The sequence below is a fragment of the Drepanopeziza brunnea genome, assembly GCF_022702325.1.
Source record: "Drepanopeziza brunnea f. sp. 'multigermtubi' strain 214-2 chromosome Unknown ctg1, whole genome shotgun sequence".
NCBI classification, from domain to species: Eukaryota; Fungi; Ascomycota; class Leotiomycetes; order Helotiales; family Drepanopezizaceae; genus Drepanopeziza; species Drepanopeziza brunnea.
The window spans coordinates 5,672,096-5,686,398 of NW_027094064.1; the positions used below are offsets into that span (position 1 = coordinate 5,672,096).

At 52.3% G+C, this 14,303-nt stretch overlaps 6 protein-coding genes across 6 annotated transcripts; 5 read left to right on the forward strand and 1 right to left on the reverse strand.

The window, feature by feature from the left end:
* Positions 1-292: 292 nt before the first annotated feature.
* Positions 293-2,368, reverse strand: L3040_001168 (uncharacterized protein; the record flags this gene model as incomplete). The annotated part of the gene is made up of 10 exons (XM_066155452.1): positions 293-673; positions 767-1,242; positions 1,310-1,382; positions 1,460-1,544; positions 1,603-1,680; positions 1,734-1,759; positions 1,812-1,818; positions 1,878-1,954; positions 2,032-2,262; positions 2,345-2,368. 10 exons carry the CDS (start codon positions 2,366-2,368, stop codon positions 293-295), a joined length of 1,458 nt encoding a protein of 485 aa, XP_066013465.1.
* A 571-nt stretch (positions 2,369-2,939) lies between these two features.
* L3040_001169 (uncharacterized protein) lies at positions 2,940-4,520 on the forward strand (the record flags this gene model as incomplete). The annotated part of the gene is made up of 1 exon (XM_007293182.1): positions 2,940-4,520. The coding sequence occupies one exon, from the start codon at positions 2,940-2,942 to the stop codon at positions 4,518-4,520; it is 1,581 nt and encodes a 526-aa protein (XP_007293244.1).
* Positions 4,521-4,955: 435 nt separating this feature from the next.
* On the forward strand, positions 4,956-7,067 carry L3040_001170 (uncharacterized protein; the record flags this gene model as incomplete). Its single annotated transcript, XM_007293183.1, has 6 exons — positions 4,956-5,793; positions 5,844-5,871; positions 5,920-6,212; positions 6,266-6,613; positions 6,725-6,834; positions 6,921-7,067. 6 exons carry the CDS (start codon positions 4,956-4,958, stop codon positions 7,065-7,067), a joined length of 1,764 nt encoding a protein of 587 aa, XP_007293245.1.
* A 550-nt stretch (positions 7,068-7,617) lies between these two features.
* L3040_001171 (uncharacterized protein) lies at positions 7,618-8,928 on the forward strand (the record flags this gene model as incomplete). The annotated part of the gene is made up of 1 exon (XM_007293184.1): positions 7,618-8,928. The coding sequence occupies one exon, from the start codon at positions 7,618-7,620 to the stop codon at positions 8,926-8,928; it is 1,311 nt and encodes a 436-aa protein (XP_007293246.1).
* Positions 8,929-10,529: 1,601 nt separating this feature from the next.
* On the forward strand, positions 10,530-11,789 carry L3040_001172 (uncharacterized protein; the record flags this gene model as incomplete). Its single annotated transcript, XM_007293185.2, has 1 exon — positions 10,530-11,789. The coding sequence occupies one exon, from the start codon at positions 10,530-10,532 to the stop codon at positions 11,787-11,789; it is 1,260 nt and encodes a 419-aa protein (XP_007293247.2).
* Positions 11,790-12,899: 1,110 nt separating this feature from the next.
* Positions 12,900-14,249, forward strand: L3040_001173 (uncharacterized protein; the record flags this gene model as incomplete). The annotated part of the gene is made up of 1 exon (XM_007293186.2): positions 12,900-14,249. One exon carries the CDS (start codon positions 12,900-12,902, stop codon positions 14,247-14,249), a length of 1,350 nt encoding a protein of 449 aa, XP_007293248.2.
* Between the last annotated feature and the right edge of the window lie 54 nt (positions 14,250-14,303).

Sequence of the window (14,303 nt, forward strand, 5' to 3'; positions counted from 1 at the left end):
CGAGCTTCCCGACCGGCACGAAGAAGCCAAGCTCGTATATAATAGCGAACTGCGTTGTACGATTAGGCATCTCTTGCGCCTCTTAGAAAGAGATATCAAACATCTAGAATGATTCGAGCAGGTTCACAGCCAGCACGCTGACTTTTATAAAGAGGCATTTGCAGAACAATTACAGTTTATTATCTGATAGCATAATAGCATTTCTGCTTCTATCTCCACGCATCAATGGTATCTACCCTTCAGGCAACAAGCACCTTGCAAGTCCAATAACAATAAATACTAAAACAACTCCTCAAACATTCAACTGCTGTACTCCTGCACTTTTAATGTGTTCCACATAATTCGCTAACCTTTCCATGACCGGCCCCCCTTCCCTACAATACTTCTCCACAATCTCCTCGCTCCTCCCGATAAACAGGCGCGGGTCCAGCAATCCATCAATCTCGGCCCAGATCGGCTCGAAATACTTTGTGCTCTTGATGCGAGCGATCAGATCGTTCTTCCCGCCTTCTTTCTTAACGACGTCGGAGGCTTGGTGGGATAGGACTCGGATCTCTTCGTGGGCTATCTGGCGATCGCCCCCATTGGCGACGATCTTCATAATAATGTTCTCTGTGGCCATGAATGGGAGCTCTTCCATCACGTGAGCGCGGATCTTCTCCTCGTAGACGACCTGCATTTTGTCTTAGTAGGAAGGAAAAGGGGAAGGAAGAGGCGGAGGAGTCTCCCAAGCGGCACGAGACGAGAAGATATTGGTAAGACTTACCAAGCCAGAAGTAACGTTATCCAAGCCAATGAGGATAGCATCAGCGAGCAGCATCATTTCGGGGATATCAATTCTCCGAATGGCGCTATCATCGAGTGTTCTTTCGAACCACTGATCGGCATACGTATCAGCGAAATTCATCGGCAGCGACCTCAGCTTGCGGCCCAGAGAGCAGATTCTTTCCGAGCGCATCGGGTTTCGCTTATACGCCATTGCGCTGGATCCGATCTGGTCCTTCTCAAAAGGTTCCTCGAGCTCTTTCATACTGGCCAGGTGACGGATGTCATTGGTGATATGCATAGCCGTAGAACCGAGACCACAAATGGCATTAGAAATGTCAAGGTCAACCTTCCGAGAGTAAGTTTGAACGGAGATGTCGTACTGCCTGGGGAAACCGGCTTTGGCGCAGAGAATCTCGTTGAGCTTGTCGATTTTAGCCCCGTCGCCATGGAAGATTTCGAGGAATGAGGCCTGGGCTGGGATGCTGGTTAGTGGCTGTCCTGTGGTGGTAGCGCTGGAAATAGGGAGGAGTTGCGGACTTACTGCCAGTAGTGCCCGTGGCACCTCGGAAGAGAAGGTCCCTGCGCTGAGTTTCGATATTCTTGAGATCCATCAACTGCGACATCGTGAGGAAGGATTCGTTAAAATGTGTGGTAAGTGGGAAGAGATGGAAGATGCGCTTCTACAACTTACCAAATCCTGGATCCATTGGGTTGCACGTCGACCAACAGTGATGAGTTGGGCTGCCTGGAAGTGGGTGAAGCCGAGGGTAGGTATGCTGGAACGCGTCAGCACGTGGATCATTCTGGTGATGGCTGAACGAGTCGTCAACTTACGCCTTGTTCTCCAGGGCGAAGACTGAGAGGTTATGAACAACTTTGGCGAGTTTTGGTAGGAGGAGGTCCATGGCATCCCTAGTCAAAAGTCAGCAAAGCTCAGATGTAACGAATGTTATGGGCTAGGCTACCTCATTATTATGAGCTCGGCATTGTCCTGAGCTTAGATTAGCGAGAAACCCCCCTTTACTGACTTGAGAGCCACTCACAGTAACACTGTTAAGAGTCAGTAGCTGCAGCTGCAGAACATTTGGGATTAGGGATGTGTATCTTACTAGCAGGATGTAGCCCCGAGATGAATGATTCCCGCAGCGGCAGGGGCGGCGACTCCGAAGGCATGTACGTGAGCCATCTACCACATCTCATCGTCAGCTATCGTGTCACGTGCCAGACATCCTGTCGCTGCGAAGTGGCAGGGACTGGACTCACCACGTCGTGACGACGTCTCTTCTCCTCCACGGCAGCAATCTCAAAATCCTTGTCGGTGAGCTTCAAGTGCGCCTTCATTTGAGCAATAGCCTCATCGCTGATACCCTCGAGGCCGACTTCCTTCTCAGCCTCGGCCAGCCAGAGCCAAAGCTGGCGCCAAGTAGAATGGCGGTTGCGAGCACCAAAGAGCTTCTTCATCTCATCGCTGCTGTAGCGAGAATCCAAGGGGGTCTAGGATGGTTTGTTAGTTATTGATTGTTGAATGCTGATCGGTCTGAAGGGGAAGGGGTATGGATGGATGCAGGTAACGTGCCTTGTAATTATCGAAGCCTGACATCTTGCGTACGTATGATGAGACGGGCGAGAAAGATGGACACGAGAAAGCCAGAAATGGTCAAAAAACTTGAGAACAGGAAGCTAGGTAGGCCTAAGCCAACGCGTGGAGGTGAGGTTGGCGTGTGTAGCAAAGGTGCTTGGTCAGCTCGTGAGGCTGGAAGCAGAGGGAACTTAGAGGTCAGCTTATGAGGAAGAGAAAGGTATTCGTAGCAAAAGAGGGAGAGGTGAATGGGATAGACGTTGTCGCACGTTAGTGTTGTTAATTCTATATTGTAGTTGTAGTTTGGATAGACAACGCATCCGTAAATATATGATTTATTTAAGAAATATTTAAGAATGTTCAATTGTGCGCGCGGGGGCGATTTATACTGTAATAATAATAAGGTTGCGGGAGCAGCCGTTAGCGTGGCGGCTCGACCTGCTTACCTATGCATAACGCAAGACGCCAGTAACACAACAAATCAACCAATGCAACCAACACGACCTTAACACCTCCCTCTCTGTGCGGCATCTCGGTATCTGATCAAGTCGTGATCGAGCGATCCCTTTCCACTCGACTCGTGTCCGTCACGATGGCCCCCTCTTCGCTGCGCCTCCTACGCTTCTCACGAGTGCCGACTCGTCGTCTCCTGGGCTCGCAATCCCGCCGCCCAGTTGTAGTCTCGCGAACCCTACAGCACTCTCGCCCCGCGTCGACAGCTGCTGCAGACGCCAGCCCCCTCTTCGTCACCCGACTCAAGACCTTGCTCTACGGCGCGTCTCTGTCCCTCTCCGCTATCTTCGGCTACCTGTACATCACCGACACGAGAGCGAGCGTACACCAATGGCTGGTGGTTCCGGCTTTGCGATGGCTCTACCCCGACGCCGAGGACGCGCACCACGCTGGGACCAAAGCTTTAAAGACTGCGTACTCGCTCAACTTACACCCGAGGGAGCGGGCTACGGGCAGGGAAGAAACGAGCCTGAGTGTCATGGTGTTTGGGCAGAGGTTGCAGAATCCAATTGGCACATCTGCGGGTATCGACAAGCTGGCTGAGATCCCGGATGCTTTGTTTGCGTTGGGGCCGGCGATTGTGGAGGTTGGAGGAACCACGCCGCTTCCTCAGGATGGGAACCCGAGACCCAGAGTCTTTAGACTGCCAAGTCGGAACTCGATGATCAATCGTTATGGGTTGAACTCGAAGGGTGCAGATGATATGGCTAAGACTTTACGGGAAAGAGTCCGGGCCTTTGCATTCCGAAACGGGTATGGGATTGGCGATGATGCTGAGGAATTTGTGCTTAATGGAGGTTCTGGCGTTCCTCCGGGGAGCTTGACGGAGGGGAAGATGCTTTTGGTGCAAGTTGCGAAGAACAAGGATACCAAGGACGACGATATTGAGGCTGTGAAGAGTGACTACGTTTACTGCGTGGAGAGGCTAGCACCTTATGCGGATATCTTGGTCGTGAATGTCAGCAGCCCGAATACCCCTGGTTTACGCACACTCCAAAGAGTAGAACCTTTAACTAGGATTCTTGAAGGGGTAGTCGGTGCTGCAAAGGCCACTAAGAGGAAGACTGCGCCAAAGGTAATGGTCAAGGTTTCTCCAGATGAGGACCACGATGAGCAGATTGAGGGTATTGTGGAGGCTATCTGGAAGAGTGGCGTTGATGGTGTGATAGTTGGAAACACCACGAACCGAAGGGACAATATATTGCCCCAGGACCTACCCTTGACGTCAAAAGAGAAGGAGATTCTAAGCGAGAAGGGAGGTTTGTCTGGTCCGCACATGTTCGACAGGACTTTGAGCTTGGTCAAGAGATACAGACAACTTCTCGACCAAGGGCCTCCTCCACCGCCTGAGCCAAAGAAGGAGAACAAGACCACCAAACCGGTAGGTCCCAACATCGCCGAGAAAATGGACCCTACGAAAGGAACAGTCACCGAAGCCGTCTCAGCTGCAGTGAGGGGCGCAAAAGACCGTACGGGCGACCATTCGCGTGAGCAAAAAGTCATCTTCGCTACAGGTGGTATTACGAACGGGAAGCAGGCTCTCGAGATCTTGAACGCCGGGGCGAATGTCGCGCAGGTGTATACGGCGCTGGTTTATGGGGGATCGGGCACGATCACGAGGATCAAGAAGGAGATGAAGGAGGAGATTGCAAACAAGTAGATGCAGTAACCAGTACCGTTCCGTGCTCCACCTTCGTACAGGATCTTGCACCATACTTTAAGAGCAACACGACCTTACGAGCTCCTACCATTTATATAGTAGTGGTCCGTGCCCTGGCCTCCACCAAATTCACCCCACGACATATACGGAATAATAGTAATCCCGCTCATGGTCCGTGCGTCCAACTAGCGCGCCGCTCTCTCTCAGGCCCCACGACAAGGCTGGAACAATTTTCGAAATTTAATTCTTCATCTGTGGATTCGCGGAACACACGTCTTCATTTTACTTACGATCACTCAATCCACTCCAAGTAAGTATTTTGATGGATGAATGCTCATACCTAGTTGTCTATCACTAACCTCTTACCACACAGAACCTCACCCTATCTTTCAATCTCAACCCCACCAACCCCCTCGCGATTACCATCACCACAAGATGGACCGCACAGTTGGACTTCTTGGAGGCGGCCAACTTGGCCAAATGCTCTGCGAGGCGGCAAACCCTCTGGGTATCAATGTCGTCATTCTCGATACGGAAAACTCGCCCGCGAAGCAAGTCAATGCGAGAACCCCCCACGTCAATGGCTCGTTCATCGATGCAGAGAAGATCCGCGAGCTTGCTCGCCAGGTCGATATTTTGACGATCGAGATTGAGCATGTTGACACGCATATTCTTGAGGAAGTTGCAGAGAGGGGCGTCGAAACCGTAGCCGAGGACGGCCGGAGGACGACGAAAAAGGTTGAGGTGCAGCCGAGTTGGAGGACGCTGCGGATGATCCAGGATAAATACCTGCAAAAGCACCATCTGGCGAAAGCCGGTGTTCAGACTGTCATCTCGAAAGATGTTGGGTCAAATGAAGAGGACTTGCGAGCTTTTGGAGACATGCACGGATATCCGTTCATGCTCAAGGCGAGGAAGGACGCCTACGATGGAAGAGGGAATTGCCCAGTAAAGTCAGCTGAGGGTATTCAGGAGGCACTGCAAGTTCTCAAGGGCCGGGGCTTGTATGCAGAGAAGTGGGCGAATTTCAGGATGGAGCTGGCCGTCATGGTCGTCAAAACCGAGGATGGCCTTTCGACGGAAGGGACAGGGACTGTGGTGTACCCAGCCGTAGAAACCATCCATGAGGATAGCATATGCAAATTGGTATATGCGCCAGCCCGCGGGGTTTCCGCGACGATACGAGAGAAAGCCCAGGCTCTGGCTCGCAAAGCAGTTGGCAGTCTGTGGGGCAAGGGTGTATTTGGTGTAGAGTTGTTTTTGATGCAAGACGGTAGTGTCTCTTCCATAAAGCTCTTTTGGATCTTGACTAACGTGCTTCAGATACGCTCGTCGTCAATGAAATTGCACCGTAAGTACAGTTCTTACTTTCACTGTACCAAGATACTGACGATCCCAGTCGGCCACACAACTCTGGGCACTACACCATCGAAGCCTGCCCAACGATGTCCCAGTACAAAGCGCAACTCCTCTCCATCCTCGGCGTCATGCCCTCCATAACTCAAATCCCCTCCATGTTCCCAGCAACGATCATGCTGAACATCCTGGGCGGCGCCTCCAAATCTGCTCACGACGAGTTGACGAGGAAAGCTGTAGCTATTCCTACAGCAGCGTTACACATGTACGGCAAGGAATCAAAACCAGCCCGGAAAATTGGACACATCACTATTGTCTCGACATCAATGTCCCAATGTCAGCAGCCCTCTTGATTTTATCACTCAACTTGTCTGTATTGACTTCCGTAGGCGAGAACCTGATGAAACCCCTTATCACACTTGCCAATGCCATGCGTGCAGCGCGCAAGAACATCTCATCGCCCATATCCTCCACTACAGCTGCAGCCCCCGAGCAACCTCTGGTGGCAGTGACCATGGGCTCTGATTCCGATCTCCCGATCTTGAAGCCCGGCATTGCACTATTGAAGGCCCTCGGCATCCCATATCTCGTCACGATCACTTCGGCGCATCGCACCCCCCACCGAATGATTGAATTTGCCGAGACCGCTGCAGATAAGGGTTTCAAGGTTATCATTGCTGCTGCTGGCGGCGCGGCGCATCTTCCTGGCATGGTCGCCTCGTCTACTCAGCTGCCAGGTCAGTGAAGTCTTCTCTCCCCACCCGTCCCGCCCAAAAAGAAGTAGAAGGAGGAGAAGAAGGGTACCAGGAGAAATGTTTGTGAATCAAGGTTGCTAATACGTGCGGCAGTCATCGGTGTGCCCGTCAAGTGTAGCACCTTAGACGGCATGGACAGTTTGCTAAGCATTGTTCAAATGCCACGCGGGGTTCCTGTCGCTACAATGGCGATCAATAACTCGGTACGTTCTCATAATCTATTGCAATTTTTTATTTTGCGAGCATCATTCTCATGGGCTGTGAATACTGACAAAACCCGATCGATCAGATCAACGCCGCCCTTCTCGCCGCCAGGATTCTCGCTACAAACGATTCGATCTTGCAAGGCAAACTGGAGAAATATACAGAGAAGATGAGCGACGAAGTAGTGGAAAAGGCGACGCGCTTAGAAACGATTGGAGCGGAGAGTTATTAGACTTTGTTTTTTACAGTGTAATTTCCGTCGATCTTTATGATACCAATAGAACAAGTAGTAGTAGTACCTAGTAGTACTCACGTGGGGTGGTTTTACAAAACGCAATGCTCGGACCCTGGGAGCTCCTGTAAGGTACGGCGACGTGCTAAGTGGAGGGATTGTACATAAAATACTGTCCAATCGAGAGTAAAAACCATAATCAGCGTAATAATCAGAAAAAGAAAACAAAAACGAGGTTCGGAATCGTCGATAAAGAAAATCTCTTCGAATAGACACCGCATATCGGCGATTTAATTTCGACTCTTTAAAATCTTTGCCGCAAGAGAAAGCTATAGGTTCGTAAGAAGCACCTAGTACAAGTAAAGAATCGTAGTATCTTACAGTACCTATGATATCAATAGAGAGTTATGCAAATGTTAATTACTTGGCTAGCTTCTCTTATCGGCGATAACGATATGCCTCGGCTTGTCTGCCACGTTCACAATCATCCATAGATCAAGAAAACAACAGCAACAACAGCAACCAAAAAAATCCCCAGCCATCCTTCAATATGGAGTTCATGACTGCGCTCCACTCGACCTTTGATGAACACAAACCATCCTTGTTCGAGCTTCTCTCCGAAGCTCAGCTCGCCTCCCTCATACCCCCTTCTCTCCGCTACCTTCTAGCCGTTGCGACTCACCGGCATCCTAGATACCTCCTACGCGTCCTCAACTCCTTCGATGAGCTCTACGCTGTGCTCATGCTCTTGGTTGAGCGGCACTACCTCAAGACCCATGGCGGTGGCTTTACTGAGAATTTCTACGGCCTGAAGCGCGAGAAAGCACTTTCGGTGGGCGAAATCCCACGCGCAAACATGGCCGCGCCAGCACACGTCCGCGCAGCTCTCACCCTGTCGAAGATGGATATATGGAAGAACTTGGCGGTGATGGTGGGTCTGCCATATCTGAAGCGCAAGCTGGATGAGAGTTACGACGTAAATGCGCCGAGAGCGTTGTTGGGAGCAAGCTACACCCGCATGCCTCCGAACCCCACGTTGAAGCAGAGGTTTATGCATTACTACCGATGGTTCCTGAGGCATGTGTACCCGAGTGTCAATGCGGCATATTACTTTTCACTGTTGGCATTTAACATTGCGTATTTGTTCGATAACAGCAAATACCATTCGCCATTCATGTGGTTGATCGGGACGAGGATGAGGAGGCTGGGAGAGGCAGATTATAGGGCCATTGCTGCCTTGGGCGAGCCTAATACTGGAGCCGCTGGTAGTAATCTGGGAGTCACGAGCATATTCAGTCCCAGGATAATGGGTGACAGGTTGCTGGCCAGTTTGAAGATATTGTTGCCGACAAGCATATTTGCGTTGAAGTTTCTGGAGTGGTGGCACGCATCCGACTTTGCGAGACAATTGTCCAAAAAGGCAGCTGAAGGGATTGAGCTGCCCCCGCCAGTGATTTCCGGACTTTCTGCCCTCTCCGTGCGGTTCGGTCCTGGCAGCAAGAAGAATGGTGCCCCTGCGACGGAGAAGGGGCCACAGGGAGAAGATGAAAGAGAGGAGCCCAAGCTCGAGAAGCCGCCCATCGCAGCAACATCCTTGCTGCCAATACACACAGTGCCTCCCCCGCAGGATTCGGGACTATGTCCAATCTGCCAGGAAGAAATCACCACAGCGACTGCGTGTCAGACGGGATTTGTATACTGCTACACTTGTATCCATAGATGGCTGGAAGGGAACCACGACAAGCAAGAAGACTTGAGGAAAGGGAGCGGAAGCAAATGGGAGGATGGTAAAGGCAGGTGTGCAGTCACTGGGAGGAGGGTTCTGGGAGGAACGGAAGGCTTGAGGCGTGTCATGATATGATACCTAAATGCCATGTTCCAACCGAGCAGACGCGGATTCCAATCCTGTTGCGACCGATGGCAGGTTGCCTCGTGATCTCTCCCTCTCACATCTGTTTTACCATATCTTCAAGTAGGATTGGCTACCTCCTGGGTATCCTGCTCTGCAGTAGAAGGTGTTCTCTTCTACCTCTATCAGCCTTGCAACTTTGCTTCCGTCTCTTTTCGCTTCTACTTCTTCTCCTCTTGCCCAGCTTTTCATTCCTTACCTACTCCAACTACAAGGTCCGTGGCTGTCTGATAGCGTGATGAACCGTCATGCGACGGCGAGCTGATGCATCTCTTCCCTAGGTTGATGGCTCCTAATTCTCTCTCTCTCGCTGCCAACGCGATTTCCGGGCACAGCTGTGCAACGGCTGTCGTTCGCTTCGGCGCGCCGATATGTACTTTGTGGAAGGAACCCACAGGGCTCCTTGAACATGCCCTTGTGCACACCTGTCCATGTTCGACCGCACTACCAGTGAGTAGTTAGTAGAAAGGCTGCTCCCAAGGCAAGCTCACCTGAGAGACGGGGACATGTCGAGCTGGAGCCAGCTGCTCCCAGAACTCCAGGCAAGGGCGGGACAGGTACAGATAGATTCACGGCATTACGGTGGATCAGGTCGGTGTCATCCGGGACCATGCGGATCTCGATCTTTTTATATATCGGCGCGGGCACGTTACCAACTAGCAGACCTGTTCGGCGCGGGCGAAAAGTGCTCGTTAAGATGATCCTCAGAGGCGTAGAAGACCACGGGCCATTCGGGACCGAGGACCGTGTTTGGTAGTGCAGGATGAGTGGAATGAGGCGCGGATAGGTCGAGGAATTGAATGATGTTCAAGTACATCACCTACTGTATCCCTGTTGCTGGCGAATCTCCACCACATGTTAGTATAGCTAGCTGACTTCGAAACGGGATGGACGTGGGAACCGGTTTGTCGAGGCCGTTAGACTTAGATCCAAACTTTATATCTGTCTGGTTCAAGACGCATTGCTCTCGGTAAGACATCAAACCTTGGCCGGATCAGACAGGAATACAAGATACATTTCCAACGGGTCCGATCGCGACGTTAGATGCCTTCGTTCTCCTGCACGTGTTCGATACCGCCGTACTGTCAGGGTAGTTATAGACCATGGAGCAGTCGTGCACGGCTACATCTGTCGCGAAGATGTGGAATCACCTGCGCCGTAAATTTTCACGCGCTCGAATGGCAGAACAGCGCGGTCGGTACCGAGACCGTGAGCCTTTTCTTTCTCTGCGTCTTGGCTTTTGTTGACTCTGCTCAGATTAGCGAGGGTCGAGACGAGCACGTGTTGGAATTGGCACGGGAGAGTCTTTTGCCGTCGCTCGGGTCCCGAGCCGACGCGCCCAAAGCTTCCGATGTACCGGTATTAATCCCGCCCATATTCATGAAGTGTGCGAACTCCCTGCCCTCTGTCTCTCCTTGCTACTCAATCTCTCTGTTTTTGCTGCTGTGTATGCTACTACTACTCTAGCCTCCAGAGTCGCATCTGAACAATCAATTAATTAATATATCTATCTACCTATCTATATATCAATCGCAAGCTCCCCCGTCTTCACAATGTCGGGTCCAGTCCGGAAAGGCCTCTCTAACATTCTCAGAAAGGAGGCCAACGATATAGTCATCTTGTCCTCCCTCCGAACACCTATCACCCGCTCCTACAAAGGCCAGCTCAAAGACGCCTACCCGGAAGAATTACTCGCCACAGTGCTCCGCGCAACGCTCGCAGCAAATCCCAACCTCGATCCTGCGCTGATCCAGGATGTCGGCGTGGGTGTTGTTCTCTCGGAACTCGGTGGCTCGAAAGCAGGGCGGATGGCCATGAATCACATCGGGATCCCTACCACGACCTCCTTCTACACTACGAATCGAGCTTGCAGTTCCGGGCTCAGCGCCATCACGAATGTTTCGCATCAGATTGCCACTGGCATGATTGACGTTGGGATCGGGGCTGGGATGGAGAGCATGACGCGGAACTACGGCTCGAAGGCGATCCCAACTGTTCTCTGGCCAGAACTCCAGAACAGCGAGGTTCAGGATGCGAAGGATTGTATCATGCCCATGGGCTTGACAAGCGAGAACGTTGCCGAGAGATACGGTGTCAACCGGGCGGACCAGGATGCTTTTGCAGTTGCGTCGCACCAGAGAGCCGCGAAGGCTCAGCAGGAAGGTTTGTTTGACAAGGAAATTGTGCCCGTACATACCCGATACCAGGAGATGGTGAAGGGAGAGAAGGTGGGAGAGATGCAAGACGTTACCGTGTCGAAGGATGACGGGATCAGGTTCAATGCCAGTTTCGAGGGTATGCAGAAGCTGAAGCCGGCTTTCAAGGAAGATGGAACATCAACCGCTGGAAACTCTTCCCAAATCTCGGACGGAGCCGCCGCGACGCTGCTGATGCGTCGGAGCACCGCGACCGAGCTCGGCTTGACAGCATCGATCATTGGGAGGTGGGCTGGCACACAGGTGGCCGGCTGCAGGCCCGACGAGATGGGAATCGGGCCTGCTGTCGCGATTCCCAAACTCTTGGAGTGCACCGGCTTGAAGACCGACGACGTTGGCATCTGGGAGATCAACGAGGCATTTGCTAGCCAGGCGATCTACTGCTTGCGGGAATTGGGCCTGGAGAAGCGCCTGGAGGAAGGGAGGGTGAATCCTAAAGGTGGTGCTATTGCATTGGGTCACCCACTCGGGGCGACTGGTGCACGCATGGTGGCTGGCTTGTTGCCCGAGCTGGAGAGGCAAGGGCTGGAGACCGGAGTCGTGTCTATGTGTATTGGTACGGGCATGGGAATGGCCGGCTTGTTCGTCAGGGAATAATTGAATGAATGCATATATCAAGGAATGAAGAAAAGAATGAGACGAAAAGAATGAGAAGAGGGAGAGCGAGGCGTTACGAAGAAGCTACGTAGTATACACCGGTACTCGGTCCAAGTAGCAGCTTGGTGGCTTCTTCGCTTGACCCTCGTTTGCATTGTTTGTTTTTGTTTTGTTTACTTGTAGTGATTAGTTGGTAGAATTCGGCGCCGCTCGGGCTCGGGCTCAGACTCGGGCCACAACGGCGAGGATAGGGATAAAGATAAGGGGGAAAGGGAGGGATAAGGGACAAGGGATTAGGGATTAGGGATAAGGGATAAGTGATAGGGGATAAGGGATAAGGGATAGATAGATACTTAGATACCGGTAGCTAGAAGTATAGGTGCCGGTAGTAAGTAGCACTTGAGGGATACTGATACCGGTAGGTACTTAAAGGCTCCCAGTTGATCATGTGCCCTTCCTTAATCGTTCAGCCAACCAGTGTCGCAGGTCTTATCAGTACTGGGTTGGGTGGCTACAGACAATTACTACGTATAACGGATCTCGACGAGGATGCATCTAAACATCCGACTCCGACACCGACACCGATACCGACACCGACACGCAAGCACTTGCACATCCGTCCCTCTTATCCGTATATTGCCTCCGTGTTCCTATCATCTGATACAGATACGACGAAAGATAAACACATCGACAACTCCTTTTACCAATATCTATCGACGACCCACCTACCTCTCTCCCCTCCTCCTCCTCCTCCTCCTCCTCCTCCTCCTCCTCCTCCTCCTCCTCCTCCTCCCTCTACCACCTATGCAAGACACATGTCCTTGACGCTCCAGTAGTACATACATAGGTACATACCATGCCACCTCGATCCCACCAAACCGACATCTGCCTTGAACTTCTTGACCAAGAGGGAGGGAAGAGTCGATAAGCAAGTAAGGGACGGTACCTACCCTCCCTTACCTGGCCGTCGTAATGCTACAGCCGCGCAGCTATCTCTACACGCAAGCACCGACTTCCATTCTTACGTCCTCCAAACCCAAAGATACCAGCAGATATGAACAACAACGGTTGGAAGGGAAAACCAGACCTCTTGCGAGAGATTCTGCGGACATGTTTTCCGCACCCACAACCATTCCTATATCCACCCCGAACCCAACCCCAACCGCCCCCCTGAGACCAACGACAACTTCTTCGCCAGTGCTGATCCCTCTGCCCGCGCGTGGGCAGCGAGACGCTTCGCATGGCAGAGCCCGACCAAACCGTCGTCCCCAGGCAGATGCTATTTCCCCCTCGGTTGCTGCGCTTCTTGCGCTTACTTCGATTCCTCATCCGAAAACCAGCAGTCTGCGACCAAGAGGCGGTGCCACGCAGAGGCAGAGGCAGAGGCAGAGGCTGACGGTGGACGCCATCTTGGAACAAACGGCTTCAGCAGAGAAGCCACTTGGCCTGGCTTTGGGAGAGGAAAGGTCTCCATTGGAACTTTTGCTCAGCGCCCCAGACGACGACGATACAGACACAGATGTAGTATCTATGTCCATGTCCATGTCTGCGTCTACCAGAAGCATTTCCAGCGAGTCCATCCCCTCCTTGGACGGCTGCTCTCTGTCCCTCTCGGATGCCTCGCCACCTTTCACTCCAGTCAAAACTCCTGCCTCCTTGCGTAGCAGAAGGCCGATGCCTTGCCGCCGGACCCACTCGCTCTCGCCATCGCTTCTTACACCACCAGAGGACCATCCACTATCTGAGACGGAGACCTCCGTCGAAGAGCTGGATTTCCAGGTCTCCCCCCAAACCCCAGAGCATAAGCAAGAGAAGCACCATGCCGAAATCCATTGGCGCAAACCAGCTTTCTTCAAGTCCAACCTCACGGCGTCACTGAGAGCCCTGAGATCAGCCGCCCGGTCACTTTCGAGCCTGGCAACACCCTTGTCCATCTCCCCGGATGATTTCACCACTCGGTCAATCGGTTCCATCGATCCCCAAGTACCATTTACCGACGAACGGGTGCCTCCTCGACTTGAGGATGCGCCAACCCCAGCTCTTCGCCGGTACCTCAACCCAACCACGAATGCTCCCATTGAAGCTCACGTCCCGAAATCCCGGACCCAAACGATCAGTTCGACGACTTGCACGGCATCGATCCAGATGCAGACGTACAGGGTATCGTGCGTGGAAAAGGGTGCCTCTACACCAGAGGTCATCAGCCCGCGCACCCAAGCGACCGAAGTAGCCGAGGTCGAGGTCGCCGCTGGACCGTTAGCACGCCAAAGAGATTTGCGCGAAAACAGCGACTTCATCCGAGTCGCCGTTATGGAGATGCTCATGCGCAAGAACGGAAAAATTGACGACCAGAAACCAGGTAGAGCTAGGTGGGCGCTACCACCTAGGAAACCACCGACCAAGCCTTACGAGATCTCGGACGATGGGATCCCCGTACGGTGGATCGCCCTTACGAATTGACGCAGGTACGGCGATTCGAGTAACGTTTGTCTTGCATTTTATAACACCAGATCC